Source organism: Nipponia nippon, unplaced genomic scaffold (assembly GCF_047370975.1).
Source record: "Nipponia nippon isolate SJK-2023a ecotype South Korea unplaced genomic scaffold, ASM4737097v1 scaffold_5, whole genome shotgun sequence".
Taxonomy (NCBI): domain Eukaryota; kingdom Metazoa; phylum Chordata; class Aves; order Pelecaniformes; family Threskiornithidae; genus Nipponia; species Nipponia nippon.
This window is the reverse complement of record NW_028262369.1, coordinates 4,052,594-4,065,420: the sequence shown is the minus strand read 5'-3', so window position 1 is coordinate 4,065,420 and position 12,827 is coordinate 4,052,594. Positions and strand designations below refer to the sequence as shown.

At 39.9% G+C, this 12,827-nt stretch overlaps 1 protein-coding gene across 3 annotated transcripts in view; it reads right to left on the bottom strand.

The window, feature by feature from the left end:
- Window positions 1-12,827, bottom strand: part of GRIN2A (glutamate ionotropic receptor NMDA type subunit 2A) — a 195,232-nt gene that overhangs the window by 79,674 nt on the left and 102,731 nt on the right. For all 3 annotated transcript variants that reach the window (XM_087732432.1, XM_087732433.1, XM_087732434.1), the window contains exon 4: window positions 6,153-6,745. In XM_087732432.1, the coding sequence (XP_087588558.1) occupies window positions 6,153-6,745 (593 nt within the window). The remainder of the gene's footprint in view (window positions 1-6,152; window positions 6,746-12,827) is intronic.

The following is a 12,827-nucleotide window of genomic DNA, read 5'->3' as shown; positions in this document are numbered from 1 at the left end:
ACATTAGGCTATGTGGGATTTTATTTTCTAAATTCAAATCCTTTGCAGTGATGCAAAGAGCCTCTTTTTCCTCTTCGTGCCTCCTCCTCCTCCGCTTCCCCGAGCCCTCGCTCTCCTGAATATAGCTCTGCGACGATACCCTGCTTTGGAGCTGCATCTCCCTAGGCCTGGAGCCAGCATGGATGAATAAAATTTTGGGAACAATATGCTCAGTGACTGTGAAAAAGGAATGGCATGCCAGCTACTTGTACCTCCTGCCAGCTGCTCCTTAAAGCATTAGTTGCCACTAGGTCTGGAAAAGTCATTTTGCCCCCATTCTGCCAAACAAGTGAGAAAACTCTTGGGGAGCCCTTCTGAAAGGGGGGCAAGGGGAGGGAGCAAAATTAGAAAAGGCCCAGATGCCTGGGAGGGAGCCGCAGACTAACATAACTCATAAAACACCAGAAGGTTTCGTGAGTGAATGTTATTATTAGAAATAACATTTCATAAAAAAGCACTAATATGGTTACATTTTGCTCCACCACCTCAGAAACATCCCAAACTCTTCCCCGTGAACCTGCCGGGCTTCCTGCAAGGGGACGGTGTCTGAAGCAGCTCCGTCTCCGAGAACTTTCACTTAGATTTTGAATTTCAAGGCCTGCTTTTATCCCTGAAGGCTGGCTCTGCTCAACTCCAGAAGAGAGGCCATGCTTGTTCTCTTGTTTTAAATTTTTTTAAATTATCACAAAAAGGGGAAAATGTTCTAAAAGCCCCTAATCTGGCAACTGTTCGGTACCTTCTGCTTCCTAAACTGACCTAACCTGGGAGTGAATTCTGATACAGATTTTCTAGAATGTCTTGAATCACTTCATCAATAAATCAGCACCATGTCGAGATCTCTTCGGTGTTTTCCACCACAACCCCTCTTTTGCTGCCGGTGAAGTTTAGTTTTACTTTCAGAGGAACAAGACAACAGTTTAATCAGTTCCGTGTCTGCTGTTTAATGCAGCGATATGGAAAATGCCCTTATACTACAGAAGAGGGCAATTACAGCACATGAATTAGAAGAAGTGCAAATATCTAGTTGTAAGTGTTAGAATCTGCTCATCAGCAGTAAATTAGACTTTGTGTATCCCTGTGTGCCAATCCAATTGCTACAATACTCTGCTGGGTCTCCTGATAAGAAAGCATCCCCGTGCAAATTAATGAGGCTAAGTGGGATCCTGCCATTGACAACATTTTTTCTTGTCCTGAGTATCTCTTCTCATTCATTTTTTCATGTTGGCAATAATAATTTCTTGTAATCTAGGACGTCTGAAATTAGCTGTTAACATGAAATCTACAACTGGCAGCTTGGTCCTCATTCGGAGACGCTTGCCTGGACTTACTGTCCTCCCGGGCAATCTGCTGTTCCCCGCACCCCTCTGGCCTCAGTGCTCCGCGAAGGCTTGCAGCTTTGTTCCTGCCTTCAGCCATTTAGGTGCTTCCTCCTCGTTCGGATTTGTGTCCATAGAGCAGCATTTGCAGTAGCGAAGGAGAAGAATAAGCAGATCTAGCAGCATGCAAAAACTGAAACTTCTTCAAGCTTTAAAGTTACCAAAAATGAAGTATTAAATTTAAAATATACTCAAATTAGCTGTTTCCCTCCACAACATGTAAGTAATGTATGTGACTACTGAAACTTGGGTTACCGTCTCCTATCGTCACCCTGCGTGCAGTGCACTCCTGTGAGCACGCAGTGGCTCCAGTAAAACCACAGTGGGACCACAAAATGGGAAAGACAAACAAAATATCCTGGAGAGTCTTAGGTGAATGTAAATAACATTTGATTTTCTGCACAGCAAGTATGCTACTAGTGAAAAAGAATTTCGCTTCATATGTAATTAGTTAAATAACGATACATCTTCAGTCATACAATAAAGCAGATGATACTTATTTTTCCCAAGTCTTTTGACAGAACTTAAATGAACAAATCCTCTGTAAATGGGGTGTTGATCTGTATGCAGGAAACGATTAAACAGATTTGCTGGATTATTCATCAAACCATTGTGTCCATTTAATACCTGATTTTGATCAAAAGAAAAAGAGGAAAATTTCCATGCCATTGCTAAAAGCTGGAATCAAAATATTGAATTTGATGAATGAAGATCAGGACTAGAGAGACAGCACACCCTTGCCCTCTGAAGAAGACGCTGTCCCGTAGCCAAGCTGTAAGCCAACAGCAGCACAACAGCAAGGACACAGAGATGAACCGTGCGGCAGGCCGTGGAAAGACAGCAACATCAGGTAGCACATTTCAAAACGCTGTTCCCACTGAGTCCCCAGGCTTTTAAAGTAGGGTGATTCAGGGCAGGATCAACTAACGCATTCGTATCTGGCCCTTTGGACCTCGCACTGCTCCTGCTCCCTGGCTCGGCGATGACAAAGAAAGGAGACGATGCTTGGGAAGGGTATGGAATGACAGCCTGCCCGGAGCAGTCTGGACAGCTTTCTAGCCCTACAACTTCACTACCAAAAGTAAGATGAGTCTCTAAATCCCGCATATTATTTGGTTGTATTTGGAAACGGAATGTAACTAAATGTAAACACCACATGGTAAACACCTGACTACCTATGGATAGATGCATCTTTCTGCTTTTCAGGACAATGACAATAGAGCAACAGCTTTGTCATCCCCATCCGTCCCTGCCCAGATCAGAGTGGTTGGAAACGCTGTGGTGAAATGTATCTCCCAGGGTTATGACTTTTATACACAACATGAGTACTCTTCTAGACAAAGCAGAAGCATTTCTATTCACAAAGCAGCAGCGTTTTCCGTGACGACTGGCAGGGTTATTTTGTTTTGCTGTTTGTTTGCTTACGTGTTTTCCTTTTTTTGAGACAGAGCAAGCATTTGTTCAACTGACATTGCATTAATGAGCTGCTAATTCTATCTAACCTGCTGTGCTAGTGCCAGTGTTTCACACAATAGTATTTTTCTGTCTTGGGAGAATCTGGGTCTTACACAGATGGGAAAAGATGATCTGAATCAATACATATGTATATGTTTTATATATAATGTTTTAATGTGCTGAAAATGACCCCTATATTTTATTTTAAATCCTTTATTCATGTGTATCAGAAATGAACATTGATCAAATCATTCCAAAAACTAAAGCAAACCTGATTTTTTCTGGGTCTAGAAAGCCAATAAAAGCATCTTAAAATTGCAGTGACAGGGGAAGGATAGATTGTGTGGTTCAAAACATATATATCTTCAAACCAATTTAATACTCAAAGGATTTGAGAAAGAGGGAGGAGGAGCTTTCACTTCATGGCTTTCTTTACATAGAATTTCTTCATAAATGGAGTTGAAAATCACTATCTAGATGCGGGAAGTTGCACATAAAGCATTACCAACCTCCATTTACAAGAAAATTAGCTATTATGGCATAGCCTTAGAGTACAATACTGGGTTTAAAACTGAATTAGACTGTCATTACAATAGATAGAGTCTAAAAATACTGGTTTTTTGCTCCATTCTTGAGCTTGGTTTTGCTCAAGCATCACCTCGCAGAGCCTCTTCCCTGCTTTCCACCGAGTGTCTCTCCTGAGCTCGCAGGCAGTGTCCCTTCATCAAACCCTACTTCTCCAGCTTTGATTTCCAGCAGAAACAGAGAGGCACAGAACAGCAGCTTCCAGGCCCATAAGCTGTTTACAATTACTTTAGCCCTTTTCATTCCAAGGATGCTCCAAAATCCTTTGTTCAAGCTATCTCCTTGATACAGCATGATATACATTTATCTTGTAGTTTAAAATGCAAAGCTGCACTATCTGTGACCTGAAACTGTAAAGATTACGTTTCAGAATAAAACACCAATTTAGGCATTGATTTGTCACGTAAGGAAGAAACCTACAATTTAGTGATGAGGATAAGAAAGTGCAATGAATTTACGTAATTCACCTTGGCATGGAGAGACTGGTCAGCTCCCAGAGATTACTTAGTGCTGCTAAATGCTTGTATATACTTGCTTTTCTTGCAGATTATATGTGACAAGAATAGTCTTGGGGAGTTATTACATAAGAAGAACTATTTAAAGTTCATTCATTTTAGTGTAATTCTGACATTTCTAAATTAAAAACAGCCTGCTTCTTGTTCATATGGTGTTGGAGAAGCTCAAAGAATCTCCAGTACGGAAAACACATTCTCACTTCATAGTGCAGTGTTTCGCCTTGGGAAGTGACTTTATTAACCACAGTGCACTATATTACAACTTCTCCTATTGATAATGTCTATGTGCATCATGCACTGCACACTGCAGAATCTCCTGGTGAAGTCTAATCTCACTGCCGTAACACTCTCATGCCCTATTCTTCTAGTCGTACAGATTTAATGAGAAAAAAACGATTGTTTGAGGAAAGACAACTTATGCTGAATACTGAGTACCTAATTCAAGCCTACACTAGTGTATTACCAAAACAGTGAGGTAGGAGTCCTTTTCAAAACAGGTCCAGTTTTTCTGGCCCATCCAATTGAACCACAGTATTTTAAACACGAACGCATCTGACGATAGAATACAATTTAACATCACAGAAACTGGTGTTCAAATATTAATAGTTAATTTTTTTGTTTGTACAGATCCCACTGTTAAGGCACAGAATTTGGTTAACGGGATGCCATTAGCTTTTGCTTTTATCTGGCATTGCCAGCACATGCATTAAGAAGAACCATATGAGGATCCCATCCTGGGTGCGGGTAGGACAGCCAACCCCAGCCGTGCCTGCCAGCTGCTCTGCCCAGGCACGAGTGACCGTGCGACGGCTTTCCCAGAGCCATGCTGGGCCGGAGAGCTGCCCCAGTGCTGCCTCCTGTCACTCCGCAGGGTCAAGTGGGGCAGCAGGGAAAGAATCACAGATTTTCTGCAACACCCCTGGTAAATTTTCAGTTTTAGAGGCAGAGGCTTAGAAATAGGAAAGGGAAGACCAAAAAAAAGTGGAAGTGTCATACTAAAGGCAAGTTCTCTCTAAGGAGAACTGTGCAAGTTTCTGAACGTTGGTCACACTGTTTATGAAATACATGCATGAAAAGTTAAAATCCATTTATGTGGCAGTATTTGGCTTTTAGGAGAGCTTCTGAAGAGTGCTGCGCACAAAGATGCCATTTTCATGGAAAACAACAACTGTTCCAGGACCTCATATGGCAATCAACCCCTAATCTAAATGTGCACGTACATCTCGAAGATTAAAAATGTTCCGCAATCTCCTATATGAAATCAGCACTGACTTCCCTTCTTGTGCCAGTTCCATGCTGCTTCTCCATAGGAACTGCTTCATCTGCAATGTTTGGTCAGAACAAATTTCATAAATACTGCTTAGTAGCTTCCATATGAGATATTGTAAAGCGCTATTAAAAAACATGAAAGATTCCCTTTACTTCTTCTCACAAGCCAGATAAAGAAATATATTACTGTGTGGCATATATTATGGAACATTTTGGATAGAAGTAATTAGGAATGCCAGGTCTAAAAGGGATCATTAAAAGGCCAAAAAAAAAAAAAAAAAGAAGAGCAAAGAATCCCGATTTAAACCTTGGCAGTTCCCATATGACAAACTGTTTTGAGAAAACATCCATATCAACTTGGAGTAATGCAGATTAATGCAGTTATTTTAGTACAGATGACAAAAGTAAAATCCTCACAAGCAGAAGTGACAGATTTCAGTTATTAGGTGATAAAAGCTGCCTAACTAATCTAATACTTCTATAATTTCCAGGGACACCTCTTTAACGCTGCACATCAATTGTCTTCGAAAATACTACCAGGCTCCTGCTGATGCAAGTGATTCAGGCACAGCCTCCAAGGCATTTTGGCAATTTTACTCATAGTTAAAGTACACAATGGGACCATTTTATTAACTCAGCTTCATACCCTCTAAGGCCAATTTCTGTCATCTTCTACATCAGATCCAGAGCAGTATTTATTCTCCGCAGCACATAACATCATTCCCATGTGCACAGTTATCAGTGCAGCAAGTCCTCTTGCATGTTCCTTTGGAACATCTGAAAATCATTGCTTAAAAAGGGTGTGATAGGATTAACAATAAACAATATTCTCCTTCAAGAAACACATAATAGTGATAGAATGAAAAATTACCAAGGTTATGTAGGGAAAAAGCCCCGAAACAATAAGCCTTACTTGTGCAAGGTGTGAGATGGCCGGTCATTTTTCTCCAGTTGTCCATAGCAGCTAGTTCTTGCTTCAGGAATGAAGGAGTATTTTTCCAGCATGGCTGATGCAGCAGTGGCAATAATCCCAAGGCCATCCCGTACCCGAGCTTCTAAACTGTAGTCCCATTCATCATAAGATGCTGAAATGAGTCCTGAAGGAAACTCCTTGGGAGTGATTTCTGTGTTACCACTAACCAGGCTGGGAACTATCCAAAAGAAATCATAGCCAGTAAGGCCCAGGGAACGAGCCTCATCCAGTATGTAGACAGCTTCATCCTTGGAACAATATAGCAGGATGACTGATGAATGAATTTTCTTCAGCTGAATTTGGGTCTTGGCATCTCCAAAGGCAGTATCGAGTATGATGATGTTCTGCATGTCCCAGCCCACAAAACTATTTTCCACTGTGGTCTTAATGACATTGATGAAGTCTCTATATCCAGGGAAGGTGGTGGTCACCAGAGAGAACACGTGCCAGTCATAATCCTGCATGATCTTCAGCATGACAATGGCTTCTTGCTGGATGGAAGCCCCAAACTGGAAGAATGTGGACATTACATCCTAGAATACCAAACACAGTGAAAGATTACTAATTTTGTACAAGTTTGAAGGGAATAGAATCTCTAATTCTTCTACTCTCTTTGGTCCAACATGGCTACCAAACTTCCACTGCATTCAAATAACTTTCTGTGCTTTACCATATTCATATCATTAATAGCAATACTGATAGTAAGTACATACCACAGCTAATTAAAATATTTGCCAAAAAGTGACAAACAGATATTTACGTAGGAAATTTCTGAGTGCTTGATCACTTGAAGACAACAACCCAAATCAGTACTTACTGAGGAAGCTCCCTAGAGACAGCCACCCACTGTTAAACAACTCATCTCCAGCAGGTAGCTTGAGATTCATCAAACTTATTAGGAATGCGACCCAATACATTCATTAATTTTAGTTACCATGGAAATAAAATGCAATACACATGCTGTATATATATGAAGAAGCTCTGTACTTCCAGACCTAATGTCTGAGGGGTACTTCATTTCCACAGGTTCACTGGACTTGGTGGAAGCTGTCAAACTCTGCAGAAGTAGACTTATCGTCCCCAGGTACTGAGTTCACTACTGTTCGTGGGCTCACTACTGATCATGCTCCATTCAGAGCACATGGCCGATTGATGCCTGGTGTAGAATTAACAGGATGGGTGACCAGGGACAACCAGCAAGCTGCCGGTGTCCTCATTAAAGGACTTAAATGGAAGAATATTCAAACAATGGCCTGATAGTCTGTAGCTGGTGGCTGCACTGCCTGACACGGCTGTGCTGGCAGTTTGCTAGGAGACTTGTTTCTAGTATTTGTCTTAGGCTTTTACAGTATTCATAGCACTTTATACAGCATAAGGGCAGGTGCCTCGTAGTTTAACAACATCTCTCAGAAACAGGCAACACAATAATTTATTTTGTTGGCACTAAATTTACAAGCATTTTCATTGGTCTATTTTTACCAAGTTGCTGTAAGATCTAAATTTATTTTTGAATTTTACATTCTAGATCTATAGACATCACAATTATTAGAGTACCAAAACTGTACACAGGAAGGTATCTAATTCTTTATTTTCATTTTACTTCAGTATTTGTTCCTGACCAGTAGTGGCAACTTATGTGCATAATTTTCATATCCAGAAAGCACAAATTCCTGCTGAAAGAAAAGCTTATGATTTAAAAATAAGATATTAACCATTCAATATTTCTCATGCAGCCTTTACAGGAAAGACACACACCCCGTGCTTTTAATTTAAAGAGTTTTATGAACACGGTTGCAAACTGCTATCCTATTTTACACTTGAGGGGAACAGAAACAGATTAATTAACTTAGGTTTCATGGCAAGGTGGTGTTAAACACACAATTAGTGAGAACGGTAACTCAGCTCTACAGGTTCTGTATTTTATCTAGAGAAATCTATCCAGAGCAAACTGAGCGTCTATATTTTTTTAATAGAAGATGAGGAGTGTTATTACCTTCCAAGTGCTAAGAACCTGACACCAGGATTTTATATAGCTTGACAGCAATAAAAGTCTTACAACTTGTGTCAGACCATGAAGACTGATATTGAAGGTACCAAATACACACTACTGGTGGTGATGAAATCATCTGCCATGGCTTCTTTGGTACCTCAAAGATGGAATTCTGAATGCCAGTGCCAGACCTGCAGTGGTTTGGGGTTAATTACAGATGTTATGAAACATATTTGGGAGAAGAAATTCATTAGGAAGATTTGATTGCTGAATGCCTCTAGGAGCTATTTCCTGATGACCTGCACTATATACTTAAAAATAAACAAACAAACAACATTTTGGCTGAGGACACTTAGAGCTAAAGAAACCCAGCACACAGAAAATCTGCTCAGTCAGCATTTAATGGTTTAGTTACTGATTTACTATTACAAAGTAAATTAGATACAATGCCATGAATCCACGTTTGCTGTAGCTTCCTAATTGAACATTAAAAACAATTGTAATGAAAAGTCAATCACTTCAGTTTTCTTCTCCAGCTCTTATCTTATCCTGGTTTTTACTTGTGATTACGGTAAACAACAGTAAAAATAAGTAAAATAATTTACAGTAAATTAAATAGATTATTTCCATCATATCCTTTCACTCTACCCCATTTCTATATATGGTTTATGGCTACTAATGTAGCGGAATAATTGTTTGAAACAATACATACACCTTGGTCCTTCGTGCACCACAAGGAATTTCTCCGATAAGGCAACTGAAGAAGTCTTTGAGGGCCAAAACCAATGCACATGGGCATTTCCAAGTGTGATCTTTCTAACTAGTAAATACAGATTTCTAACCTAGAGCAGTCCTTGTCATCTTCCCTGGCCACGAACAACGGTCTTGTGCACAACAACTGTGTTACCATTACAGGAGTCTGACAACACAAAAGTACTAAAAATAAATCCTTTCCTTTTGTAAATATTTTGTTAGAAAAATAGTTTATGAAAGGAGCTTTGATTAAACATTTTCTTAAGTTCATACCCGTATTACATGAGTCCTTTTCACATAATTGTGAATGTGAACTTTAGTCAAAATCAGGCAATTAGTATCAATTTGTGATCAGAATGGTGAATAAAATTGTAATTATATGGCAAGAACAAGTTTGGGTTCAGGAAAAGTGGAGATACAAATACGACAAGTGAGATTCTCATCTGAAGACATTCCATGTAGCTCCACCGACTTCATGGGATGCTTTTGTAGAGCTGAAGATCTGACGGTATGTGTTTACAATGAATTTGAAACATATGGAAGATTACAAGCAAATCGCAGGCTTAGGAACTTCAGCAGATATTTAAATGCCTATAAGGAGAATATTCAAGGACATATGATCCATTAAGTTTAGGGCGGGGGAAAAAGAAAGTTTAGTGAAGAAACAGCAAATAAATAAATAAAACTATAAGGGATTCAACTATTGTATCCTTAAACATCTACAGAACTGTTCATTTGGGGTTTTTAAAGCTTCACATTCTTCCCCAAAAGCATTATTATTCCTTTGCTTTATAAAGACTTAGCATTTTATTACACGTATAGAATTTAAGTTCTACTTTTCTATATTCAAAAGGAAACTAAAGTGATGTTTGTAAAAAACCGAAATTATTCAGTTATCTTCATTTAACTGTCATCTTGTCATCTATCAAGACACCCATCTAAGTCATTGCTGAAGTAGGATGTAATATCGGAGGTGCTTTAAATGCACATCAGAAGTATGTTCTTTTTCTTTCCTCAGTGGCCCCAACTATTGAGATTATTGGTGGAGGATACAAGAAACTTTTATACAAAGGAATTCCACAGATAAATCTCAAAGCATGAAAATCCCAAGATGTTACACAGATATGAGCAAAAATTTAGTTAGAAGTAGTTGTGGAAATGATTAAGTAATGCTTCGTTTGATTTTTCTGTTCTAGCTTCGTAGCTGGATTCTACCACAGCCATGCAAACAAAAAACAGCAATGAAAAGAGAAGCAAAAGAACAAATGAAAACTTTTTCTTTCTTTCTGTCTTGCAGGTGAACATAGTTTATAGCGAAACATCTCCCCATATGTTTCACACCAGAAGGAAGCAAGCCTTGAATTGCTTCTTGCTTAACATTATTCTTGAATTCTGTACACAATATAAAATTCTGTCATTATAGGAGAAGGGCACTTCAACGTCCTCATGCTTGTGCACAAAACAGAGCAGTGCGCTCTGGTGCTGTCATTTCATAGATTAATATACTAAAGTAAGTTGCTTTTTAATTAGTGTACCAAGTCTATAAATCTGTCACTGTTACTAGAATTGCACATTTCACTTCCCCAATTCCAACAAATTACAGGAATACTTTTCTCGAAACCTCATCCTCAGCTATTTTCATGACATCTTAGTTTCCTAGCTCCAGCTTTTCCATGAGATCAGCAGGGCGTATTCACAGCTGCTGCAACAGCTGAGGAAAGCCCTGACAGTAGTTTATGCCTACTGGGGAAAAAGCTGCAAGAGTTGGTTAGTTAAAGAAAGAAACATTTGTTATCTAAAATAGTATACCTTTTGTTAAATGAAAATGAAATGCGAAACCAGAACAAAATAGGGGTCAACATAAGACCAAATCAATTTTCCACTTGGCAGACTTGTCGAGGACAGTTCTTTCGCTGGTGAGACAACATTATGACAGGAAGCAAAAAGCAATATGAAACGCGGTTTAAAAAGCAATCCAGAAGATGATTTTATTCAGCTAGAAACAAGATTATAATGACAGGACTACAAGTAGAACTTTAAAGTTGTCTTAATTACTTCATCCTTACTCACTCTGTATCGTCCACGGAGATCCAGCAAAAATTATTTTTCTCCTATTTTACACCACCGTAACTTAGATATTCCATTTTTATAACAGATTTAAGGCATCTGGTGCTAGGTCTACATAGACAGTGCAAGCTGTTTCCTGTGTAATGAATTATAGTAGTTATTTGGCATTTTTATGAAGACTGGAAAAACTGAAAGCCAGAGATTAGTAATGAATTTAAGCTGAATAATTTAGCATCACATCAAAAATACACAGAAGGAAATTATTTGTACCAATCTCAAATGTAGGTAAATAATGTATCTTGCAGTGTGTTAACTTGGTACCCTTTTTCTTGGATTACTTGAAATGATGTATTGATCCCCTGGCAACCATGAAATGAATCATGTTTCTCCGTCATGAATATCTAGGTTTCAGCCATGCAGTCTTCCCTTGTGGTACTGTGCAGACCCATGCAAAACTCAGTAAATGCAAACACTGAAGTGGAGAAGCTGAAAGGAAAACCTTTCCTCCCAAGATACCCTGCACATTTCTAAACTCTTAAGTTATTAAATTCCTGCCTCTATTCATTAACAGTATAGAACATGCAATTCCCAACACAAACATCTCACTGAGGCGCCCAGGGAGAAAACTCCCCCATTATCACCATGGGAGCAATTTTGGGGAAATTATACAAAATTATGTACTTTCAGGCAAAGCAGAGCAACATGTGAGGGTGGAAATAATTTACTAATTATTACAAACAGCAGAAAAGACTTGTTTCCCAAGGACCTGTCACCTCTCTGGCCTCACACGTGGCAAAACCATGCTCGACCACCGGCCACAGGTTTCTCTGCTGATCCCAAGCTCTCCTGCCCTCCCATGTGGGTTACGGAGATGCCTGGGCCCCAGGCATCCCCCACCAACCACCATCGCCCCGTGTGGGACCCCCCAGCTGCCACCACCCTGAGTCAAGCCCAGCTGCGGCGAGGCCAGTGCAGACACTGACTTGCTCCTTGCGCCCAGCCTGGAGCCTGACTCGTCCTTGTCCCTGTCCTTGTCCAGCAACGCCTGGAGCCCCCGAGCCAGCCCTCCCGAGGCATGACGGAGCTGACCGGTGGGGAGGGGGCAACAGGGCAGGGGCTGTGTGGATGAGGGCACACGGGCTCCTGCAGCCCCCACACCATAGATTTTATGTCCTCCAAATCTGCCCATGTAGACCTGTGAATGTGTTTTACCATTTGTCACTGAGAAGACTAGGGCCTTCTAGCAGAGCTAGAAAAGGGATGGAAATTTTCTTTGTAATTTAACTGGTGCAAATGCAGAGCCACACAAGGTATAAAAGTCAACAAAAAGGATGCACCAAGGCCTTACTTTTTATTTTAAAAGTTTGCTCTGGGAGAGGAACACTCAAGTTATAAAAGGGCAGTAGCAAGCGAGTACCTTACAGCTTTCCACCATCTGACATGTCCCCTTTTATTATTTCAAGGAATAAATATCAAAGAAACATGATTTTGAAAGGTTAGCACCGGCTTAATCAAGCATGTCCTTTCCCATTTCCAGAGGGAGCCTGCAGGGATTAATTTTGCAGAGGCTTCTGTATTTTCAGGTCATGGTTTTGTCCTAAGAATTTTGCTAGATAACAGAGAGGGGGTTGGGGTTTTGTTTTGGTTTTTTTGGTTTTTTTTTTTCCTTTAATATATCCATTTAATTTTATACTACTTGCTTGGCTTATCTGGGCCTACTACAAGAGTTTAACTTTGTCACTATTTTTTCTACACCAGAACTGCAAATAAACAAATACAAAGGAACAAGAACAGGGTTTCTACAG